Source organism: Gossypium raimondii, chromosome 13, assembly GCF_025698545.1.
Source record: "Gossypium raimondii isolate GPD5lz chromosome 13, ASM2569854v1, whole genome shotgun sequence".
NCBI classification, from domain to species: domain Eukaryota; kingdom Viridiplantae; phylum Streptophyta; class Magnoliopsida; order Malvales; family Malvaceae; genus Gossypium; species Gossypium raimondii.
In genome coordinates, this window is record NC_068577.1 from 3,596,001 (window position 1) to 3,621,831 (window position 25,831).

The following is a 25,831-nucleotide window of genomic DNA, read 5'->3' on the forward strand; positions in this document are numbered from 1 at the left end:
CATGTAAGAGAAGCGCACAAGGCTACTAATAGGAACGTGGACAGCAAATAATCATCTTTTACGTAATAATTAAACAAATAAGCTATTCGATTTTTCTTTTGGTTTGAGTTGGTAAAACGTTAGGCATGTTCGTATTCAACATAAGTTTTCTGACCTTTAAATTTTTCATTATTGTTGCAAATAGAAGCACGATCCTTTGAAATGAGAATCTCGACATGCTTCTCGTCTTTACGGTTGCGGCTTACATTAGCGATATTACTATCAAAATTTGCAATTGCATTTGAAGAACTGCAAGAATCACGAATCTAAAGTACATATGCATCATAAATTTAATTAAACCGTTGACAAGGGAAGGCGGAAAATAAAAATTAAAAGAAAAAGAAAACTTCCAAAAGTTTTATAAAAGTAAAACATGTACAGGTTCCCGAAGTCGTACAAAAGAATTAAAAAACTGAAGGTGCATAAAACAACAATTTTATGATCAAATTCTTACCAGCACATTCTAGAGAGCACTGACCTTATAAAATCAAAACCATTACTTTCTAGGTGCATCAAAAGCCCACACTATTTGCCTAAAAGATAAAATCAAAATAGTTTGTTACGAAAGCTATATGACAAGGCCATCGAACTTTTGCTGACCAGCACGATGGTTTAGCATTCAGAGCACCCATTTGAACATAAACAGTTATGAACATAGTTTTTGAGGTCCTTATAACGCTTATTTGAGCATATAAACCAATTCTTTCAAACTTCAAATTGTCCAAAATCAGAAATTTCAAAATATCAATTTTCTTTCCCTTTCCCAGTTCCTCTAAGTTAAGAACCCATGGAAAGGGACAATTGTAGCATATGATTCTTTACAAAAGACAAAAATCAACTTCGCCATTAAACGGAAATGGCGAAATCCATTTCATCGATAGCTGTACTCTGCATTTACTCTAAACGACAATGAAATATCAAAATAAATATAAACTGAAACCCAAATAAAAAGAAAGAAAATTAACATAAAACAACTGAAAATAACAATAAAACAGGGGAAATAGATCAAACAGATTGGCTTCCTACAAATTGCATTTCCCTCTAAAAAAAATAAAAAAAGTTCCTGAAAACACTAGCATGAACAAGTTAACAAAAACTGAAGAAAATGAAATATGGGTTTGGCTTATTCTTAAATTAAAAGATGGTACCAGGATCAGGAAGAGGGGGTGCAATGTGTGAGAGTGCTATCATAGTCAAAGCTGTTACTAAGTCAGTTAGTAGTTAAACAGTTACTAAGTCAGTTAGCTGCAGCAGCTGTTAGCTTCAGTTCTTATTTCTGTATAAATACATGCAAGTCTGCATGCATAAAGTAATGAATGAATGAAATATTTTATAAAGTCTGTTAGTCTTCACACGATTTTGAAGAACCAAATTAATATTATCTCTTTTACAATCATATAAGAAATTAATTAATATATAAATTAGAAAACACTAGTTAATCTAAGCTCTAAAATCAGAAACCCTTAACACATAATCTCTAAACCTTAAACCCCAGCCTTTAAACCATAAACCATAACCCTTAAACCCTTAATCCATAAACCTTAAAATGGTAACACCTAAACCTTAAACTCTAAACCATATACCTTAAACCAAAAACCCTAAACTATAGTGATAATTAATTCAATATTTTAAAATTAATACTATCTCTTTTACGATTATATAAGAAATTATTTAAAATATAAATTAAAAAAATCAGTAATGTATCCAAAAAACTTTAAAATTGTTTTAAATAATAGTATTTTAATTTTTCCATTTTTAACAAACATTTTAAATTATTTTAAATCCCTGAGCATTAGCGGCGCTTTCTCAAAAACGCCACTAAATCACTGAGCATTAGCGGCGCTTTCTCAAAAACACCGCCAAATCACTGAGCATTAGCGGTGCTTTCTCAAAAACGCCGCTAAAGCCCTGAGCATTAGAGGCGCTTTCTCAAAGACGCCACTAAAGCCCTAAGCACTAGTGGCGCTTTATTAAAAACGCCTCTAAAGCCCCGAAAGCTCAGAAAACAACATCGTTGGGCTTATGTTTTTTGCGGCGCTTTCTGGAAAACGCCGCTAATGCTTATTTTTAGCGGCGTTTTCCATAAAGCGCAGGTAATGCTCGGTCTTTAGCGGTATTTTTTATCCAAACGCCGCTAAAAACGCAGCTAAAAGCCTGTTTTGGTGTAGTGATTTCAAGTACTTTATTAATCCAACTTTTATTCTCTCACACTAATGTTGGGAAAACTGACAACTCATGTCATAACTAAATACCGAATTAATAGCTCAAAAATAATATAAGGAGACTCATATAAATATACATTCCCAATCTCTTATTATGACCCATCTTTGTGCGTTGTGGTGGAGCAGTTGGAACATATATCGCACATCCAAAAAATGTAAGATGAAAAATATTTGGCTCTTGACCAAAAATCAATTGTAATGGAGAGTATTTATAATTTATTAGCTTGATGCATACAACATGTAAATCAATACAATCTCATGCTGAAATAGAAAGTTTTGTTCTCATAAGTAATGATTTAGCTATTAGTTGGAGGCATTTGATAAACAATTCAGCTAAATGATTTTGTGTGTGATCATGAGCTACAAGATGTTCAACTTTTATCCCAATTGACATGCAATAATCATTGAAAAATTGGGACGTAAACTCACCAACATTAGCAAGATGACTTGTTTTAATTGCATATTCTGAAATTAATCATTTAAACAAGCAATCTCGCAAAAGAAAGGTTACGAATTAATAACGCATGTGATTATTTTGTAGATGCATCTACCAAAATCATATAATATCAAAATCATCCACATGATGGATGAATGGCCCATATTCATTTCAGAAATGTAAGACATTAAATCTCAACTTTAGCTAGCGAGTTTCTAAGAATCAACTTTCATTGAGAACAAGCAACAAATGAGAATTTAAATTAAATAATCTTCTAGATCTTTAATGAATGTCCATATGAATTCTCAATTAATTTTCGAATCATATATGATCCAGGATGGTCTAACTTGTTACGCCAAGTAGTAAATGCATTTGTATTAGTAAACTTCTGGATTACTTTAACGTGTGTTTCAATTGTACTAAATTGTAATAAATTGATAATTTTATTGTCATTCTTTTATTTTGTATCCACATATAAATACTATTGTGACATTTACTACTGGAAATGTCTAAATCTATGTGAAGTCTATAATGCCACTAAGTCAATAAATAAATATAATTTTCAAATAATTATATATAATATTCGCTTTAGGGAATATGTCAAAATCTTCAAATATAAGACATTTGGTCTAGTGGTATGATTCTCGCTTAGAGTGCGAGAGGTCCCGAGTTCAATTCAAAATATAAATAATTCAATCCTCTTTTGATTCATATCAAAATATAAATAACTCAATCCTCTTTTGATTCATATCAAATATAATCTTTTCCTCATTCACAATCTCAACATGAGATCCATTATGAATATCTTTTAAAACTAATGCATTAACCATCACAAACTTTGTGCTGTTTAGATATTGATATATTAGCTCTTCTAGAGCTTTCAACTAACTTTTACTATCAAATATTGGAATATATTTGTTTATTTCAGTACCAAATAAGATAAATATTTTCTATCTGTAATAATAAATTTTATTACTACATTCTCATATCCTTCCTTAAAGGATAATATCAAAGACAAAATATTTAGGCATACACCACATATGTGACCAATAATCTTTCATATCACATTGATAACATAAGTTATATTTACCCTTTGAAAAGTTATCTTGAGAACTCTCATTGTTCTCTTATTTATTACTATGTTCCCACTTTTAGTGGTTCATGAGTATATCTTTTATTTTCTTTATGTTTACATTCACTTTGGGGAATGCAACAAATCTAGTAGGATGGACTTATAAACATCCCAATAGATTCTTTATTTCATAATCACAATCGCAAACATGTGTGAGATTTCACATCAAAATCTATCTATTCATATTGTCATGATTAGTCTCCAATTATAATAAACATTATATAATACATAAAACATAATAAAATATACCGAAAATCTTTAACATAATCGTCACCATATTGACTATTATCACTAGCACTATTACAAGTAGTAAAACAACTTTGTTTTCGTAATAACATTTACAATCTAATAGTAAAAATCATTTAATAAATAATTAAAATTTTCGTGTACAATGCTTGAAAATTATCTCGATACACATTGTATCAAATTTCAATACCACACATATGTTATAAAATCTTATATTACTCTAATAAAATATTTATAAGTTCAATTTAAAAGATATCATACAATTATTCAATATTAGAAAGTTAATAAGACTAAATAGATCCTATCAAATTTCCTTTTACTCAAAGAATGGTAGGTTAATAAGACTTTCCACCATAATTTTAATAAAATTTCAAGAATAAATAACAAGAAAAAATTTAAAACACAAAAATATTATGCATAATATAATTTAATTAAAAAACTTTAAAAATAGAAAAAGAACATACCATATTAATAGTAAACATATCTAATCAATAATTATGTCTTTTAAATAAAAAATTTTACCCTAAAAGGCAAAAATCAAATACTATCAGAATGTGAAATTTATGTCAAATAAAAATTAATAGTAGTTATACCTTAATTAAAAAAGAAAATATGGTCGAAATATAAAAGTTTCTTACCAAATCTATACTTTAGCCATACTTGTACAATAAACCAAAGATCGAGAATAAGAATCACAATCCATTCTGAGATTGAATCTTTCAACATCCTCAAGATGAATTTGTAAGGGAGAAAGTTTAAGGTGAAAAGGAATTTGATTTGTGAGACGACTTCGAAAGATTTTGAAAAAAATAGAAAATAATCGTGCTGATAACGTGTTATAAATAAAGAGAGATGAAGAGAATAAAGAAAACATGAAAGCAATAAAAATATACTTTATTGATCAAAGAGATTATTACAATGTTTTATCAGAGTCTATTTATAAGCATAAAAAGTATAAAAAAGGTAGAGATCTAATTCTAATAATTATTAAAATCAAGTACATGAAAACTTTATCTTAATTATGATAAACATCCACTTAATAATATATTTATAATAATTTTTAAATTCTATAGGCGAATTATTAAGTAACGGGACAACTAGGTGGCGAAATTAACTTATACTTTTTTGCAGAATATGATTCCAGCAGTAGTTGCTAGCGTTGAAACCATGCTTGAGAAATGGAAAAGTAAGGAGGGCAAAGAGATAGAAGTGTTCCAAGAGTTCAGATTATTGACTTCAGAAGTGATATCCAGAACCGCCTTTGGTAGCAGTTACTTGGAAGGGGAGAAGATTTTTGACATGTTGGTGACGTTGACAGTAATTGCAGGCAGAAATATTTATAAAGCAGAGATTCCCATCATCAGGTAACTTCATCAAATCTTTACTTTGTTAGTCAACATACTTCAGCTGCCAATGGGTTGATTTAATATGGTTTTCCTTTTCAGCAAGTTTTGGAAATCTGCTGATGAAATTGAATCAAATAAAATTGCCAAAATGATACATGATTCTGTGATGAAGATTGTTAAAAAAAGGGAAGCCAAAGTAGTGACCGGAGAAGCTGATAACTTCGGTCGTGATTTTCTGGGATTACTGCTTATCATGAGGCGGACGAGAAAAATAGGTTTTCGATACAAGATTTGGTAGATGAGTGTAAAACTTTCTATTTTTCTGGGCAAGAAACAGTCAATTCCTTGCTTGCATGGGCAACCCTGCTTTTAGCAATACACACCGATTGGCAAGATAAAGCAAGAGCAGAGGTGATTGAGGTCTTTGATAATCAAAACCCAGATTCTGAAGGGATGGCCAAATTAAAGACGGTAAGCAAACTATACAAATTCAATTGCTTCAAAACTAACAGTGAACATTTATATTGCCTTTTGGATTTCTTTTTCTCCAACAGATTACCATGATTATCAATGAAACTTTACGGCTCTATCCTCCTATAAGTGGCGTGATAAGAAAAGTAGGAAGAGAAGTCCGATTAGGAACACTTGTCCTGCCTACTCATTCAGAGGTCGACATGCGAATCATAGCACTTCACCATGATCCTGACTTATGGGGAGATGATGTTGATCTTTTCAAACCAGAGAGGTTTGCTGAAGGGATAGCCGAAGCTACAAAGTACAATGCAGCTGCATTTATGCCCTTTGGATTGGGACCTCGATCTTGCGTAGGCATGAGCTTTACAATCATTCAAGCGAAAATTGCACTGTCCATGATTCTGCAACGCTACACTATCAACCTCTCCCCTAGCTATGTTCATGCACCTTTACAACGTCTTACACTCAGGCCACAACATGGGATTCAGTTGTTGTTTCATTCACTACGTTATGATGCTTAAAATTCTAGGCTGTTGGTCTCCAATATAGTAATATATAATAAAATGTGGATAATACTGTATTTTGCAACCATATGATGATATATGGTTTTGGGATTTCATGTTTTGGTGACAAGATTATATGCTTCTTTCTTTTTGCTGATATTGTTGAAGGTTAAAAAGGTATTACAGCAAACGTCGCCACCACAGGAGCAGGCCCTACAGTCCTGTGAATAACATAATCAACAACAAAATAGTCCACCAAAGAGAAATCAATTCAAACTACCTCAAAGAGGTGGAACGAAGCAGCAAATCCAGTCAGCTCCCTGAACATCATACAGCAACACAGCAACACAGCAACAAGAACATCACAACCCAGTCATATACACGCCATGAAGACATTGGACTCCACATTTTGGTAAAGCATCAGCAAAGCAGTTAGATTCTCTATACACATTAACAACGGAGACATTATGGGATCTCATCACACAGATTGGAATATGACCCATCCAGCATTTGAGAAACAGTGAAGATGTCAAGTCCAGGAGCTCCAAACAATGCCTCAGCCGGTGGATCCTATAATTAGGTGTCTTTCTTCCATTACTACTGCAGTAGTGAAGTTTTTATTCCACTTGGTTCCCTTCTTACAGAGTTTCTGCTTGAAACACTCACTCCTGGAGCCGGCCATTAAATTGCTTGTTTTCATTTTTAATTTTGTAATATAATATATTACAAAATATGAATGGCCAACGTTAAAATTTATTGCTAAATGTTGTATTACCATTGCTAAAATTTAATTTTAACATAAAAAAATCGTTGCTAGTTCATCATGTATACCTCCTTTGTATAAAATATGCACAGAAATTGAAAAGTTATTTTTAATTATATATATTGCAACATCTTTTTCGTTTTAAAATATAATTTATTTTGTAACGATATAATTTATTTATCTAAAAGTGTTTTAGTTATAATAAAATTTGTTACAATATCTTTAACACAATGATAATAGTTACAAATACTATTACGTAACAATAGTATATTGGCTACAAAATAAAATTTGCAATAATGTAAAATTAAATTGCTAAGTTTTTACGTAACAATAATAATATTGATTACCAAATATTATTTTGTAAGGATATTTTATTTGGTTGTGTATTACATTGTGCAATGATTATATTTCATTGCCAAAAATATTTTAACAACCATTAAGCGTGGTTGTCAAATCAATTACGTAACGATAATACTATTGGTTGCTAAATATTATTTTGCAATGATGTTTTAATTGGTTGTGTATTAATTTTGCAACCAGTACTGTAAAAATTTATTTAAACAACCATAAAATGTGGTTGCCAAATACTTTCTGCAACAACAACAACAATAATATAGTTTTAATGCTTTTACATGACAATTTTTTCTTAGTTATGAAATATTAATTTACAATGACATAATATTCAGTCACGTCTTATATTACACGATATTTAAATATTGTGCAAAGTTAATTTAACAACCATAATATTTTGTTGCAAAATTTTATATGTAACCATATAATTATGTTTGTTGAAATTTATTTTGCACCAAAATATTATCTAATTGATAATAAAAAGAAGTAATTACAAATATTAAAGAAACTAGTTATTTGTTTAAAAACAATATTACCAAAATTTTAAGTTCGTTTGTTAGAGTCCGGCCTGAAAAATGGGCATAAAATTTTTTTCAACTCCAACCCACATAAAAATGCCAAACCCGGTCCAACCCGCTCATATTAATTTTTGTTATATAATTTTTTTTAAAAATATAATATGTACAAATACTAAAAATATTAAAATAAATGTTTCCCAATAAATTGAAAATAAATTAAAAAATAATATGTATACTTAAATAATGCTAAGATAGTGTGTAACTTAACAAGCAAATGCCTCTAAAATAGTAACAAAATTAATAATAAAATAACAGTTATACAATATCCAAACAATAACAACAAAATGGTAACAACCTAATAGTGAAATGGTAGCACAATAGTGAAAAAAAATAAGAAAATAGAATCAAAACAGTAAAAAAAATAAGAAAACAACAGGTTTTTTATTCTTTTTTTGCATATTCAGGTCGGGCCGGGCTCAAGCACAAAAGGCCTTAGCTGAGGCTCGGCCCATTTTCTAAATGTGCCTTATTTTTTTGTCCAAACATATTTTTTGGGCCTATTTTTTACTTAAATCCTCCTACTTTTCGAGCGAGCCATCTGGCCCGACCCATAGACAGATCTAATTTAATTGCAATTAAAATAAAATAAAAATCTAACAAAATTAAATAGATATATATAATAATCTAATAAAAATAATTTTGAAACTAAAATTGAAATAACCCATAAAATTTGAAGTCTAAAAATTAAAAATTTATATGTACTGTATGGTAATAAATACATAATTAAAGTTTAGATATATTCTCCTTTTCACTTTTAACAATCTTTTTCAAGTGACTTGTAGTGGAGAAGGTAAAACACATTTCAAGAAGAAAAAATCACATTAACTTTCCATTAATTTTAATCCATTCGGGTGATTAATTAAAATCTTTTTACAAAATTCTCTACCAACCACAACTCGTCATCTCGAAAGAGGATTAGCAAAATCCAATTTGATTTAAAATTTTAATAAAATATGTAAATTTTGAATTAAATAGTTCGAGTTATTCGAGTTAATTTGATAACTCGATTAACTCGAATAAAAAATCAAAATTTTCAGTTTAACTCGAATATGAATTACACAATTCGAGTTATCTAAAAATCCGAATAAAAAAATATAAAACTACATTGTTCGATAAATATTTAGATTTTCTAAAGTTGAAGCCAAAAACCATTAAGTTAAAAAACAAAACAATTATATTGTTTATGTAGTTATATAATCTTGTATTTCGTCTACTAGTTAAATAATCGATCCATGTAAATGCAACATTGAGTATAAATAATAGGATTTGTTAACTCGAATCGACTTGACTCGAAATTTTTTAACTCGATTCGATTCGAAAAATTTTCAAATTGAGTTCGGTTAATAGGATTCGTCAACTCGACTAACTCGAATTTTTTTTACTCGATCGAATATTCACCCCTATTTCTAAACTATAACAGTTAATGGAAACTCGTTAAGTCATAAAAAATTCAAGTAAATGTTTTAAACTTGAGTTTTATGAATACAAAAATAATTTTAAAAGCTATTTTAAATTATAAAATTTATTTGGTATAAATTAAAATTAAATACAAAATATAATTAGATTGTTTGATAAAATATAATTTTTAAGAATTTAAAGGTGGGGTATTTGAAGGATTTAAAAGAGATAAAATAAGAATAATTGAAACAAATTCTACATTAAGTTATTTATCTACTTTTCATTTTCCACATCTTTTCGTAGAAAAATCCAATCATTTGTCTTTTATTATGAATCATCAAACTTGCTTAAAAACATAAATTATTAGTTGATTTATTTTGTTTTCAATTCATTATCAAACAAGCCCTTAGTTAATGTTCTCCAAGTTCAAGTGCCATTTATGTCAAAAAAAAGTTTAAGTAATAGTAACATAAACATTCATTTAATTATAACAATAAAGTTAAAGCCATGAATATTTTCAAAAAAATTCAATTAAGTCCTTGAATGTTAAAATTTCAATCAATTAAGCTCTTTGATAGTTAAAGTTAACAGTTAATTGTTGTAGTTAAAATTTCAATCAATTAAGGCACGGTGTAGCGTTTGTTTACCTCATCCTTTAACCATGTGGTTGAGGGTTCAATCCCCACGTATGGGAATAAAGCACATTTCATGCTCAATTATTTACCTATTTGGAGAGCACTCATAGTGAGGAGATTAAACCTTGTTATTGCTGGTGAATACCCTAATTATGACAAATAAAAAATAACAACTACCATTTTTTTTGGATTATTTTTGTCAAGTGGTGAAAATTATTTTAATTTTTATTAAAAATCATATAAAAAGTATAAAAATTATACAAGAATTATAAAAATGCATAAATTAGAAAAAATATATATAAAAAAATCTATTGTGAAAACATAAAATTATAGAAATATAATTGCTCCCCCAAATTCCATGTTTCCTCTAACTCGTCTAACTGGATTCTCCCTTAGAATCAACTTATTTGGATTGTGAAAATCTCCATCCGATATTGAGCAATTTGCACAAATGGTTGGTAACATTTTATAAAATTATTTTTTTTGTAAAAAAAAAAGTGAAAAGAAAATCCAATTATATGGAATTGGTTTATTCTCTATGCATGTGGATCACCATTTGAACAAGCATAGACGACAAGGTGGACTCGTGAAAAGAAAACATTTGTTGCATCATTGTTGTTTCCATATTCTCGCCTACCCAAAGCAGAAATAAAGGGTGAATTTGGCATATTAGCACCATTTCTACCTCCTTTCTCCCTCTATATAAACCTCTTCCCACCCAAGCTGCCATTGCCAAAACCCATCAACTTCACCTCTATTCTTCTTACTTGAGACCTATATTTAGTCTTGAAATTTGACTCTGAAAATGGGTTTCGCATTTGCATATCGACTTATCTTAGTCGTGGCAGTTGCTTCCGTGTTGGGAATAAGCCTGGCAAATAAAGACTGGGGCTCCCCTAATTCCAACTACACTGGTTGGGGTTGGGGCTGGGGCTGGGGCTCCTCGAAGTCTAACCACACTGGTCAAGGCTTTAATAACCATCCCGTGAATGAAACTCAAGGACCCAAAAAGATAATTGTTGGTGGATCAGAAAACTGGCATTTCGGCTTCAACTACTCCGATTGGGCATTCAACAATGCACCCTTTTACTTCAACGATACTCTAGGTGAGTCCATAATATTACATTTTACAAACCAAAGAAATGGGAAGCTACCTTGTTTTTATATTTATTTGCTGAAATAAATGATGTTTTGAATTGGTTTGCGTAGTGTTCAAGTACGATCCACCAAGCAACACCACATTCCCTCACAGCGTTTACTTGTTTCCCGACCGATGGAGCTACTTGAATTGCGACTTAAAGAGAGCGAAGATGGTGGCAAATGCAACCCAAGGCGGTGGCGATGGGTTCGAGTTTGTGCTGAAGAGGTGGACACCCTATTACTTTGCTTGTGGTGAGCGTAATGGCTTCCATTGTAAGGTCGGCAGCATGAGGTTCATGGTGATGCCACTCTTTCGTTGGCATTACTAAAATCTTGGAGATTATCTCAGAGAAAGATCGACATCCAACATAACTCACATATATATAGAGTTTTATTTCACTTTGTTGACAAAATTAATGTGTGATTGTTTCTTAATATGGTTGAGAAGCTACTAGTTTGGTTTATTTTATGTTGTAATGATGCAAAATAAGCCGTGTTATAATTGCACTTAAAGTTTATATTGATGAACAAATTAACCTTTCTTAATTTGTTTCAAAGAAAGAAGTTTAATGAGGGAAATCTCTTTAATTTTATACTTTACTCATTTAAAGTATTAGATACTTTTAAATCTGCAATATTTAGAAATTTGTTTAATATCATATATTATTAGAGTTAATACATTAATAATCAAATATTTAAGTTTTTATAGGTGAATGAATCACAAGTAAATTGACACAAGATCTGTATTCAAATAATCAATTAACACCAATCTCGAGTTCAATCTAAAACAACATTAACTCTTACAGAAAAAGATTTTGGATACCAGCACGGAATTGATCACTCATTGACATACAGGGGCATTGCAAAAGGGGCGGGAGGGGCCTTGGCCCCCTTTAATTGGATGATTTATTTGTTATTTTAGTACTTTCTAAATGTAAATGGTTCAATTTTTTTAGCTTGTTTTAAATAAAAGAAATGTAATTATAGCCCTTTCAAAGTTTTAAAAAATACAATTTAAATCATTTAAATGCAAAATTTTTAACTCTGGCCCCAATTTTTTTTAGTTTTATCTTTACTCCCATCACATAATTCTTAGCCCCCATTGGTATGCTCATGGATAAAGGCATACGACAAGGGCGAAGTTAGAAAATTCTTTTAGAGGAATCAAAATTAAATCGTAATTTTTACGATAATAAAAATATAATTTCACCATTTTAATAGCTTATATCTTTATAATTTTTAAAGAATTAAATCAAATTTTTTTTGAGAGGTTAAAATATAATTTTAACTTTACTAATTTAAAAATTATTTTTAAAAGTGAGGTACCCTTCCATTAGCATATTATATACTCCTTCGCAAAGAACTTGATAGTGGCGAAGTTAAAGTGTTAAGAGTGTAGACAAAGCCCTTGTCTGTTTTGATTAAATGAAAAAGAATTTCCTTTAAATCCTCTCAAAATATTACAAAAGAGACGAGGCTACGGCTTATTGAGGAAAAAGAGAAAGACAATCAATCGAAATGTACAGCAAAGCTGTCATTGTTACATCACATAAACGTATAAGTAGGTGTGTCCTGTCAGCGTGAGATCAATGCATAGATATTCCCTTTGACTTTTCCTAATCAGTTTCAGGTCAACTGTTAAACTTGTAGTGGAGAAGATAAAAACACATTTCAACAACCCCAAAAAAAGAAACATTACTTTCGGGTGTGTTTAGATGGGCAATGCGTTTACCTGTAGTTAGTGTAAAAATAACGGTAGCGGTGAAATTAAATACTGTAGCGACATTGTAGCGTGAGACAAAAAGTAAACTAAACGTACCGCACCGCACCCAGTCGCCCATCCAAACCCACTTTTCGTATTATTTTATATACAAATGAATTATGTTGATCCATTCTGAGTGTGTTAATCGAAGGCTTTTTAGAAAATTCCCCACCAACTCCCAATGGAAAGAAGAAGAGTGAGTTGGGTAAAACGTGGTTTATTGTACAAAGACCTGTGAATCGTGTTTTCCGTATGGAGCCAACCAATGTAGAAAAAACGAGGGTCAACCGAATCTGGCAATTTAACATTTTAAGCTTACAATCTGTGTTTCACCAGTTACACAACTTGGTCTTAGAAAAAACATGGGTTTTACAGGTTCTGCCACACTCGTGATAGTAATAATAGTAGGTGCAGGCTTGTGGGGAATGACAATGGCTAACAGGGGCTGGGGCCATTATCATCCCTTAAATCAAATCGAATGACCCAAAACGATCAATGTTGGTGGGTCTGAAAATTGGCACTTCAACCCCAAAACGGTCCATTCTACTTCAATGATACTCTAGGTGAGAGTTTATTTAACATGGTTTCTTTCTTTCCTTTCTTTTTTTTTTTTTTGTTTTATTTATTTTTTGGTCCACGACATTTTGTTGTACTTAAATTGACAATAGTGTTAGTTGTTGCCATTAAAGTGAGAAGTTGATTTTTTTTCTGCTATAATTGTCACACAATTAAGGTCACATGAAAATTCAGTCAATCATGTTAACATAAATTTACATGTTAGCCGAATGTTTAAGAGTGTTTAAAAAATCATGTTATCACTTTAAGTACAAAAATTAATGGTGTTATCAACTTAAACCTATTAATTATAAAAGTAGATTGATCAAATTATATCAAATTAATTAAAATAGAAATTTCAGCATTATAAAAGATAAAAATTATAATTAGAGGATTTAGTTTTAAGCCATATGCTAACTCATAAAATGATGGTATGAAGTTTTCAAATATGATCCACCAAGCATCGTCACCTTTCCTCACAGCATTTACTTGCTACTAAACATATTGAGTTTCCTAACTTGTGACTTGAGAAGAGCGAAGATGACCGTAAATACGACATAAGGTGACGGTGGTTTTTGTTTCTTGCTGAATAAGTGGCGGCCCTATTACTTTGCTTGCGGTGAGCGTAATGATTTCCATTGCAAGGTTGGACACAGGGGCGAATCTAGGGGTTGGCAAGGGCCTCGATCCCTTTAAAATATATTTTGGTTCTTTAAAATTTTAAAAATTTTAAATTAGTACAGGTAAAATTACACTTTGTTTATCCAAAAATGATAAAATTTTGATTTAGTCCTTTAAAAATTACATTTTTACTATCATAAAAATTATAATTCAATTTCGCCCCCTAAAAAAATTTTCTAACTTATTGGATGTATGAAGTTCATGGTTATGCCATTTTTCCCATGATACCATTGGTATCCATGGATATCGAGAACAGAGTATATGCATTGTTGTTTAACAAGGGTTTTAGTGTACAAGATTATTGTAGTAACTTGAGTTTTGTTTTTTCTATATACTTTTCATTCAAGATTTACGAATCAAGATTTTAATAAACCTAAACTTCACAAACGAGGAAATAATATGTATTTTTTGTTGGGGTTTTCCTGGAAAAAAATCGTTGTATTTTTCTACGATTCTTTATGAAAAATTTCCAGTCCATCAGAACAGAAGTTAAAGAGGATATTAATGCTCGTTGTATCTTTTATTTGAAAATCAGAGGCCAATGGGCCATTCCCTTGACTTGCACTAATGGGAATTTGACTTAACATAAAATTGAACAAAAAGCTGTTGAATTGGTCTATTTTTTACATGTACCAATTGAAGTATTTTGAAATGAATTATAAAATAAAAGCTTTCTCGTGAGGTGGAAAATACTCATTCCTATAATCTTCTTTTTTTCTATAGTAAAACTAAACTGAAGTTTCTTCAAAATGCCCATTCAAATCAAAGCAAACGTATGCGGAAGAATCATAACATTAAAAAACTGGACATGCTATGTTCTTTCTTATGATTTTCTTTTTGATTTTGTTTTGAATAATGTAATGTGATTTTAAATTTTAAGTGAGTCTATATATCTTAAATACAAAACTTTTCAAGCTTATTTAAGATTTTTACTTAAAAAGGAGTTTACAAATACAATAAAAAATTATATATTTGGTAAATTAAAATTAGAATCAAATGCGGGTAAAACTATGTATATGGTGGGAGGAGCTTGACTCCCTCTCCAAATTAAAAAAAAAAAATTCTACTTAAAATTTTAATTCAATATTATTATTTTATAAGTTTGCATGATGGGAGGACTTAGGTTTGAATTTTGGAGATGATATGGTTAGGAGGGGCAACCACAAACTCCAAACATAGTCGTAAAACGAACATGAAGTAAACCAAAAATAAAAAAATAATAATTAACTTCAAAGCTTTATTTTTTAGTCTAAGCATATTTATTTAACTAAGCATAATTTCAATATTATTTTGAAGTGATTAAACCATGATTAAAAAAAAGTAAAGTAAAAGATAAAGGGCACATTCTTTCTTTTCTTTTCTTTTCTTTTCTTTTCTTTTTTTTTTTTTTGAAAATGGGGTAAAGAGCACTGTAAAAATTAGAATGTAGGTAATGACAATATATCGTAAAAAAAAAGAGGAAGAAAAAATAAAGAATACACAGATTTTTACATGGAAACTTTTTTGGGAAAAAACCACGGGCAGAGAAGAAAAAAATTCACTATGTCGAATTCGAATGATTACAAGAGGAGTAGACTATGTCTGTAATACCCAATTTTTGACCCGGGCCCAACTAAGCTTAAAGCCCAAACCCATTACAAGCCCAAGTCATTAACCCAAATACCTGACCCACTAGCCTAAAATAAAAAAAAATGAACAGCAGAAACATTTGGCAATAAGCAGCAGATCGGCATCACCCTCGCCCCCACGTTGCAGCAACCGTCTTCACGCATGATCGCATAGCAACTGCCCCCGTTGTCTCACCCACGTTCTCCAACGCCCACACCGGCAACAAGCCATGAACCACGAATAAAAATAATGGCAGAGAGGACGACAAAGGAGGGGAGAGTTTTTTTTTTCGATAGTTTCTTTCTCCGTTGTTTCGGCTATATAAAGCCAAATCAAATCTGTAAAAAGGTTACACAGACATATATTGAAAAATACTGAAATACGAAAGAAAAGAATCAGAAAAAAAACAAATTTTTGAAGGTGATTTGTTCTTTCCAAGTTTTTTTTACTGTTTCTTTTTTTGTCTCATCTTTTTCTTTTGTATTTTACTTCGTTTTTTTGAGAAAGAAAACGAAAAGTAAAAGAAAGAGAGGAGATTCTTACCAGCAGAGGCGCGCCGTCGGTATCGTTTGCTTCATTTATCCAAATCAAAGTTAAAAGGGAGGGGGTTTTGGCGTGAGGAGTTGGGAAGAAGATGAAACAATTTTTGAAGCTGCTGCAGAATAGCTTTAAATTTGAGATTGAAATGGGTTTTAAGCACTTATGGGTTATTTATGCTTTTAATCCTCTCATGTTTTCATTATTTCAAAACCACTGTTTTTGCTATTTTCAAATTTTTCCCTAAAACATTAAATTTGTTTGATTTTAATCCAGTGCTGCACAGCACTTTGGGAGAGGAGGGATTAATTTCCCTTTTGACCCTTCATGTTGCCGGCATTTTGCAAATTCATCCTCTATTTTAATTTGATTTGGTGTTGTTAATTTTGTTTTGATTCTAATTTAGTCCATTGTATTTGCTTTTACAAATTAGATTAAATATTAGTTTGTTAATACTATTATTGTTATTAAGTTGCTGTTATCTTTGTTATTATATTATATATTACTATTATTATTATATTACTTATTATTATTTTATTATTATTATATATATTTATGCGCATATGTATCTTATTTTATATATATATATATATTGTTTTATTTTATTAATATATATACATTTTTTTATTTTATTATTATTATATTTATGCATATATACGCATATGTTTGTTTTTATTATAATATATATGTATATATTTTAAATGTTTTTAAATGAATACACATACATATTCTATTATTATTTTATTTTCTTAGTTTTTACATACATACGTACATACATTATTATTTGATAATATTTATACATTTTCATATTTTATAATCCTATATATATATTTCTTTCATAATGTGCATGTTTATACATTATTCAAATTATTATAAATATTTTTTTGCATGTTTTATGTATATATTTTCATTTTTTTGTAATTTACTAATATATTATATTTTTACTTTTTTTTTTTTGTAAATGTATGAATATACTTGATATGTATTTTATTATTGTTTTATTTTCATGACTTTTGTATTCATATATATGTATGCACTAACATTTTATAAAACTTATGCATTTATTATTATTATTATTTTTATTATTTCATGCTCATATACATACTTGCAAAATTTACTTTTATACCATTTATATATATATATATATATATATATATATATATATATATCATATACATGTATAATTTAAATTAAAATATTCGTTTCATGTTGCATTGACATTTTTAACACATTTTTAACTACATCTTGATTTTGTCAAAACATTAAATTATTTTTATGATTCAAAGATTTTCAAAATAAAAGCGATATTCAAAGTTAGGGATTTTGAGGAAAATTGAGCCCTAACGTATTGGGTTCCGATTTTTTTTTGTTAATTCCAAATAACCGAGAATATTCATTATTTAAAATGTATAAACAAAAATCATTTTCGGGAATTCAATATGTTATGTCCTAACGCATTGGGCATGACATATTGCTTTCTCGAAATGAAGATTTTCTTTAAAAATTTAATTAAAAAGTGATATTCAAAATTCGGGGATTTTGAGAAATTGTATCCTAGCGTATTGGGTCTCAATTTCTTCGCATGACTTGAATAATTGATTATCCTTTTCAGATTTCAACATTTGAGTTTAACAAAATCTTTTTAATTTTCGACACTAAGACATTAAATAATCAATTTGGTACCGATTTTTGGGCGTTACGAGGGTGCTAACCCTTCCTCGTGCGTAACTGACTCCCGAACCCGTTTTCTCAAATTTCGTAGACCAAAGTTGTTTTTAAGGTGAGCCGATCACACCTCAATCAAAGATCGGTGGCGACTCCAATTTTTTTTGTTTTTAAAGTCGATAACCAAATTTTTTGTTTTCAAAAAATGGTTTCGACAATGTCTATTTATAAGCTTGTAAAACCATATTCTAATAAGAGTGTTGTACGATTGAAATACCTTATTTTAATCAATATCAAATAGATAGAGTTTAATAAGGTTTAAAAAACCTTATTCTAAAATAAAATAAAAGAAATGTAGTTCTATATGGACTTTACTTTTATTTTACCATTGTATTTTATTTAAATAAGAATTCAAGTCACTCAATTCTAACAAACACATTGTTAAATTGCAAAATTTTATAATAAAAGAAAATTGCTTCAATTTTCTTCTTCAAGAATTTCTAACTTTGAACTAACCACTAGTGTCACGGGGCTAGACCTTTCGTCTCGCAAACCGTGCGGCCTTAGGCGATCCGTTTGCTCTAAACTCGCCTAAGTCAGCCTTTATGCCCAAAAGTGAGGATTCCTTAGAACTACTCCAAGGCACCAATTTTGTATAGCGGAAGCGATTGTGCCAAAAGAAGCTATAAAAGAACAACAGAAAGCCAAAGAAAGAATGCACATAAAGTGTTTGAGTAAATGCTCAAGAATTCTATTACTCTTAAGAATTCAAGTTACAATGGATGAATACAAATGAGGGGGAGGCTCTCTATTTATAGTTGAGCTCCACCAAAACCGACGGTCAAGATACATTTACATCGACGGACGAGATTCACTATATCCCTTGATTTTAGGGATTTACAAGATTTGTCATATCAAATCTAATCTAATCTTTACAAGATATGATTCTCTCTATCTTTTAAGATTAGTTACCAAAATTAGCCTAAGTTGCCATGTCTTCATCATCGGGCAAACCAGGCTTCAATCTGACAGGCTTCTCCAATAATTCATTGAATCGGGCCAGTTTTCGTAGGCTAAATGTTCCCCATCTTATCAATGGACCTCCATGGGGCGCATCTTGTGCCATGGTCATGGGCCTTGCACTTTGACCCGTGACATTCTCCCCCACCCATTCTCGCAACGCCCTCGTTGCGACTTCTGGATGACACTGACTTGATTCACCTTTTCTCGTTGCCTCGGCTTCTTCCCGACTTGCCTTACAATCGGGTTGTCTCTTCCTTCGGAACTTATGCCTCGGCTTCCGTCGCCTCTTATCTTGAACCGTTGCACTCGTTGGTACATTCTGTTGGCAAAAAGTCTCCGCTTTAACTTGCCCCAATTTTGACTTGTTTCCACTGGAATCCCCTGGATTCTCACATCTTGGCTTCGTACCACCCCTAGTCCCTTTGCCTCCTTGCTTATGAACTTTGAAAGGGCCCCTACGACCTTGCCAAGCCAACAAGTCAGAATTCAAAACACTATCAGAGTGTTTGCAATGTACCTTACTCGTAGCATTTACTCATATTGACTGTCTTTGCATTGCTTCTTTCCCCTCGAAGCTCGATGCACAACCCACCTTTCGCAAAGGTGTCGGCTCCACAGTCGATCCCGCAGGCTTCATATCGGTCCCTTGCGCCACTAACACTTCCGAAGGGGCTTTCATAGCATTCCGTTCTGATGAATTAATGTTTCTCCCATGCAAAACATCTTCGACAAGTTGGATTGACGATAACACCTTAGTCCCAACCTTCACATCCCGATGCACCAGCACAACCGTTTTTGTTGACGGACTGGTGGCAATATGGATTTGATCGGCCCATGGTTGTAGAGTTGCCTGAATCCTGTCAAGGAAGTTTAAGCCAAGCACATAACCGTAATCATCCAATTGGATTACCTCAAAATCTTCCTTGCTCTTCCATTCGCCGATTTGTAGTTCCACATCACGAACTACTCCCACAGTTGGGGCTTTCTCGGAAGTTGCTATCTTGATCTGCTTATTCGATTTCCTAATCGACAGACCAAGCTTCTTCGCAGCCTTTTCCGACATGAACAAGTCCGATGCTCCCGTATCAATAAGAGCACTCCGCTTCTGACCCGCAATGTTGATGTCCACAAACATTAACCCTTTTCCACCATTCCTCTTCCCAGGAATGAGGACCATCGAATTGACCCTCGATGTCTTCTCTTCGATAGGCTTCGTCTCTTCTTTCAGCTTCTCTTTCTTCTGGGTTACCGAAATCATCACTTTATTCGGACATTTTTGTGCCATGTGTGGTCCTTGACAAAGGAAGCATTTTATTCTCTTTCTCTTGTCCCTTGGGTTGTTGAATCCCCGCTTCGTATCTCGTGGTTTCCCATTGCCACTTGTACTATCAGTACTGTTACCCCCATAGTTATGTCCCATTTCATCTTCTTCATGGTTTCTCTCACCATTGCCCTTTCCATTGGGCTTAGATGACTCGAACTTGTCTTTTATTAGACCAAGCTCGACAAATGACTCTACTTCGGCCATGGCTACAGTAAGTTCTGTGATTTCTTGCCTACGCAACTCATGCTTTGCCCATGGCTTTAACCCATCCTCGAACCAATAGAAATCTTCTTTCTCGCTCAAGTCGAAGATTTGAAGCATCAACTCGCTAAATGCCCTCACATACTCCCGAACAGTTCCTTGTTGCGTGAGACGCCGCAACTTTGCCCGAGCTTCCTTCTCGGCATACTGAGGGTAAAACTGCTTCTTCAACTCTCTTTGGAACTCCTCCCAAGTCCCAATCGCGTTCCCGCCACGTTTCTCATCCGTGGTCCTACGACGACACCACAAGAGAGTTATATCAGTAAAATAGATTAAAGCAGTGTTTACCTTAATGGCATCATCCTCGATGCCATCGCTCGAAAGTATTGCTCCACTTCCCACAAGAAATTGTCCACTTCCCACAAGAAGTTGTCCACATCCTTTGCGGATCGTGCACCCTTAAACTTCTCCGGTTTGGGAACATCCATTGCTTGTTGCTTTAGCTTTGAAGATAACATCCCATTATTCAAAGCGGTTTTGTAAATCGTGAGCTCCCCTTTGAGCTCCTCTATTTCTTCCTTCATGGCTAGCACCATATCCTCGAGAGCTTCATCTCTCACTGCCAGCTTTTCCACAGTGGACTCAACTAAATTATTTATATTTTCTGCATTGGCACCGAGAGAATCTAACACAAAATCTCTGAGTTGCTCCTCTATTGAATCAAACCCATCCATGCGTCCCTCGACCAATTCAAGCATCTCTTTCACGTTCCCTATGGATTCCTCGATATTAACCACTCGATTTTCCAAAGCTGACAGCATCTCCCTCGAGCGACTGGCTTTTTTAGCCCTCTCAAGGGTCTCCATTGGTTCACTCTGACCAACGACTTCTTTTGACATCCCAACGGCGCCTTCGAACCAACTCGAATATCACTTGGTTCAAAACTTGGCTCTGATACCACTTGTCACAGGGCTAGACCTTTCGTCTCGCAAACCGTGCGGCCTTAGGCGATCTGTTTGCTCTAAACTCGCCTAAGTCAGCGTTTACGCCCAAAAGTGAGGATTCCTTAGAACTCCTCCAAGGCACCAATTTTGTATAGCGGAAGCGATTGTGCCAAAAGAAGCTACGAAAGAACAACAGAAAGCCAAAGAAAGAATGCACACAAAGTGTTTGAGTAAATGCTCAAGAATTCTATTACTCTTAAGAATTCAAGTTACAATGGATGAATACAAATGAGGGGGAAGCTCTCTATTTATAGTTGAGCTCCCCCAAAACTGACGGTCAAGATACATTTACATCGACGGACGAGATTCACTATATCCCTTGATTTTAGGGATTTACAAGATTTGCCATATCAAATCTAATCTAATCTTTACAAGATATGATTCTCTCTATCTTTTAAGATTAGTTACCAAAATTAGCCTAAGTTGTCATGTCTTCATCATCGGGCCAACCAGGCTTTAATCTGACAGGCTTCTCCAATAATTCCTTGAATCAGGCCAGTTTTCGTGGGCTAAATATTCCCGATCTTATCAATAGACCTCCATGGGGCGCATCTTGTGCCATGGTCACGGGCTTTGCACTTTTTCCCGTGACACTAGTCCATTATTGATTTTATTTCTCTTTTGTTTTTATGGTTTATGATTTTAGAGTTTATTTATTTCTTAATATTTTATTTTTTAATAATTTAAAATATGTTTTTAACAACTAAATTACCTTTTAACATGTTTAAAATAATCTCTCATTCCCATCCTAATATTTTATATAAAAAACACATGTTTAAAAAAATAGATTTAATTTATTTTTTTAAAAGAAAACCCAGTTTGAAGAAACAAATAAACCCTCACATCCTAGGTTCTATCCATGCCACTCTCAAACACGGCCATGTTCCCCTATTTTCCCCTGCATTTGCGTTTCACACATGGCCTGGAGCCACACACACAGCCTGGATACATGGTCGTGTGACTCTTATACCTTACTCTTTTGCATCACACACGGCCAAACGCACGACCGTGTGGATCTTTCGCACAAGGCTTGGAGTCTCGTACACAGTTGTGTGGCTCTTGCACCTTTACCCTTCGCATCCCACACAATCTGGGGCTTCACACACAGGCTGGTCACACGACCGTGTTGCCCTTGAAACTTAAAAACCACAGTTTTGTCTTATCTTTTATTATTTATGCAAATCAGTCCTTGAGTAGGTTTTCAATGACATCTAGAGAACTAGATTATACAATTAGGTCCTAAGCTAGGATTAGAATTATTGAATTTATGGATGAATGAATTTATGGTCTTAATTACTTTTGATTAATTTTTTGATCTGTGAATTATTTTATGTTTATCAATGTTATATATGTCGAATGAACGTCGCGTATACCTAAATGATTGAACTATTGATTGATGGATATAATCATGAATGTCGTTGTTTTGCAATAAATTAGAATATTGAAAGTACTAATGATTGAATGAAAGTACGCATTAAAAAAATGATCGCATTGCATATGCATGGGAGGACAATATGCTAAGGAAGAAGTTATGGTTGTTTAATAATTTGCACTATCTGGTGGTATATCCACATATCTGTTTTGGCAGCTTGACCGCAACTTAGTGGCTTGACCACATATATCTGACCTGGTAGTTTAACTGTAAATTGATAAGCCATCGTTGTCAGGCAACCTGAGGTGGCATGTCATCGTTGCCAGACAACCTTAGATTTTTTAATTGGTGTTTTTGGAGGAGGGATTCCGGGGAACTCCCTATTTGGAGAGCTTGTTGTCGAGGGTAGGATTTTCGATTGTTAAATGATCACGACTTGATACATTGAGCATACTCATGAAAAGTATGTATTGAAATGTTTGAACTGTTACATGTGCATATGGTTATTATGGAAGATATAATGATTTGATAACTGAATTCGTCTGATTGGTTGAATGTTAAATATCGCTTGCTTAAGTAGCAAGCCCGAATTATCGTACTGAATTGATTGATATGTGAAATTTATTGCTATTCGTAATGTTTATAATCGAATATTGAATTGGTATATTGTAGAGGAACTCACACTGAGCTTCCTTAGCTCACTCCCCTTATTTTTCATCTCTTCAGATAACCCAACGGACCAGGACGCGGACTTGGCATGCAGAGGGTCTCAGCTTATTCTCACCAATGACTTTTTATTAATACAATTATCATTTTATTTTATTAAAAACCGTGGTTTGGGACAACTACTTTTAATTACATTAATTATGATGCATATTATTAATAGGTATTTATATAGATGGAATGGTCCATACTTAATATTAATTGTTGATAATGATTTTAGTATGTTGTTAATTTATTAAGTGTTTTACACAGGTTAATTATTATACAAAGATTATTGATTTATTTTTCGCTGCTAAGTTAAAGTTGGTTTTTAATTGATTAATATGAGATATTCACTATTATACAACAAGTTTATAATTGAGAATAGATTTGACAGGGTCACTTCGGTGATTAATGTGATCTCTTCGGTTCAGGTCTATCGTCTAGGCCGGTAGATCCTATATATACTTAAAATTTAAACTCAAGATAATTTAAAGAAAAACCTACACACAAAAAAATTATATATAGCGAAGACTTGAATCCAAACACTCAAAAGATTAAGACTTCAATTTTTGCAAATATTACCAAAATCTCATTTCAAATTATATCATCGGACTTCTATTATTAATAATTAAGTCATTTATACTAATTTCATTTAATATTTTTAATGTAAAAGCTACTTCAACCTGCATACTGTACTTATGTTTTTAACATAATCAACCTTCCAAAATTATTGTAAGTCGCAAATGCCTTTTTCATTAAAATTTCTTAATGGAATTAATATAAATGATTTAATTTGTTAATAATAAAATTTTAATAATCTAATGTAATAAAATTTAAATTTTGTGACTTAAATTTAATTACCTTATAAAACCTCTCATGTTTTCCTATACATATCACTCCCTCTTTTAGCTTTCTTTTCATTTCACAATCATATTATGCTATTTCTATTAAAAAACAATATATTTAAAGCTTATGTTTGTAACATCCTTAACTCGTCTCTGTCGTCAAATTTGGGTTACAAAGTATTACGGCACATATCAAAATTATTTACACCATTAAACCACTCATTTAATAAATTAAATAAGCACAATCAAATTGCATTTTATTTATGTCAAAATCACATTTACAGCCTTAAATCAAGCTTATGAGGTTCTAAAAATAGTTTCGGAACAATCCAAGACTAATTAGAATCAAAACAGAAAAATATGTAAAAAAAATTGAAAATTTTAGAAATAGGGGTCACATGCCCTTGTTGCTAGATCATGTAACTAATTGTGACCGTGTGGAAAATCCTACACATAAAATTAATAAGACACACAGCCGTGTGGCGTAGCCCAGGCAGTGTGCACCTTAAAAAGCTTCTAAAACAAGGCAAACTTTCATTTAACACCTAAGTACCAAGCCAAATCAAAATCATCAATTTCCATACTTTAAAAACACATTCAAACAATCCTAAAGCATGCCAAAACGTTCAACCTAAGTGCCAAATCAATGTGTCCTTATTGACACCACAATTCAAATATTAAATAAATTTGCATTCAACCTTAACAAATTCATACATTCCATCCATTCAAACATTAAGAACTACCAATATTATCTACACAACTTCATAGTATATATCAACCTAAATACCAATTCAACATGACCATTAACACACTTCCAAAAGAACCAACTTATAATACATATACAATCATTTACAACCTAATACAAAACATGTCCAAACATTCACAAAATAAACATCCTATATACATGCCACATAGAACCAACAACCAAGACTTCAAAATCTACCGATAATAGTCGATGATATGTGTGAGCTCCGATGATCCAATCAACACGCTCCAAAAACTCAAAATCTACAGAAACAATAACAAAGTAAGTAGAAGAACTTCTTAGTAAGTTTTCACAATTTAACATATAACTTAACAAATTCATTTAAATGGCATTTGCACATAATAAATGAATTCAACCTTATCACAACATAGTCCAACAATTTCATGTTAGAAATGTTTAACTGTACATATAACTAGAATTCACATCAAATAAAACAGTGCTCGTATGAGCTATTCAAATACAAATTAAACATGTCAGGTTAGCCGTTCGGGTTATACCAATGAAATTACAGATAAACTAG

General features: G+C 32.1%; 3 protein-coding genes and 1 long non-coding RNA gene across 4 annotated transcripts; 3 read left to right on the plus strand and 1 right to left on the minus strand.

Moving 5' to 3' along the window:
- Positions 1-5,208: 5,208 nt before the first annotated feature.
- LOC128036063 (cytochrome P450 CYP749A22-like) lies at positions 5,209-5,710 on the plus strand. The gene is made up of 2 exons (XM_052626825.1): positions 5,209-5,439; positions 5,594-5,710. The coding sequence occupies exons 1-2, from the start codon at positions 5,210-5,212 to the stop codon at positions 5,619-5,621; spliced, it is 258 nt and encodes an 85-aa protein (XP_052482785.1). The 5' UTR covers position 5,209; the 3' UTR covers positions 5,622-5,710.
- A 5-nt stretch (positions 5,711-5,715) lies between these two features.
- Positions 5,716-7,219, plus strand: LOC105781995 (cytochrome P450 CYP749A22-like). Its single transcript, XM_052626824.1, has 2 exons — positions 5,716-5,892; positions 5,976-7,219. Exons 1-2 carry the CDS (start codon positions 5,875-5,877, stop codon positions 6,414-6,416), a joined length of 459 nt encoding a protein of 152 aa, XP_052482784.1. The 5' UTR covers positions 5,716-5,874; the 3' UTR covers positions 6,417-7,219.
- Positions 7,220-10,860: 3,641 nt separating this feature from the next.
- LOC105781990 (uncharacterized) lies at positions 10,861-11,836 on the plus strand. Its single transcript, XM_012606495.2, has 2 exons — positions 10,861-11,229; positions 11,333-11,836. Exons 1-2 carry the CDS (start codon positions 10,929-10,931, stop codon positions 11,590-11,592), a joined length of 561 nt encoding a protein of 186 aa, XP_012461949.1. The 5' UTR covers positions 10,861-10,928; the 3' UTR covers positions 11,593-11,836.
- Positions 11,837-15,745: 3,909 nt separating this feature from the next.
- Positions 15,746-16,617, minus strand: LOC128036066 (uncharacterized). The gene is made up of 2 exons (XR_008192911.1): positions 16,413-16,617; positions 15,746-16,207 (listed from the first exon to the last, which is right to left on the minus strand). It is a non-coding gene; the product is annotated as an uncharacterized LOC128036066 (long non-coding RNA).
- Positions 16,618-25,831: the final 9,214 nt, after the last annotated feature.

What these genes read in the sequence shown, in the direction of transcription:
- LOC128036063 (XM_052626825.1), top strand. Translation starts at nt 5,210, where the DNA reads ATGATTCCAGCAGTAGTTGCTAGCGTTGAAACCATGCTTGAGAAATGG. An exon ending in GCAGAGATTCCCATCATCAG is followed by an intron (nt 5,440 to 5,593) that starts GTAACTTCATCA and finishes TCTGTGATGAAG; the next exon opens with ATTGTTAAAAAAAGGGAAGC.
- LOC105781990 (XM_012606495.2), top strand. Translation starts at nt 10,929, where the DNA reads ATGGGTTTCGCATTTGCATATCGACTTATCTTAGTCGTGGCAGTTGCT. An exon ending in TTACTTCAACGATACTCTAG is followed by an intron (nt 11,230 to 11,332) that starts GTGAGTCCATAA and finishes TGGTTTGCGTAG; the next exon opens with TGTTCAAGTACGATCCACCA.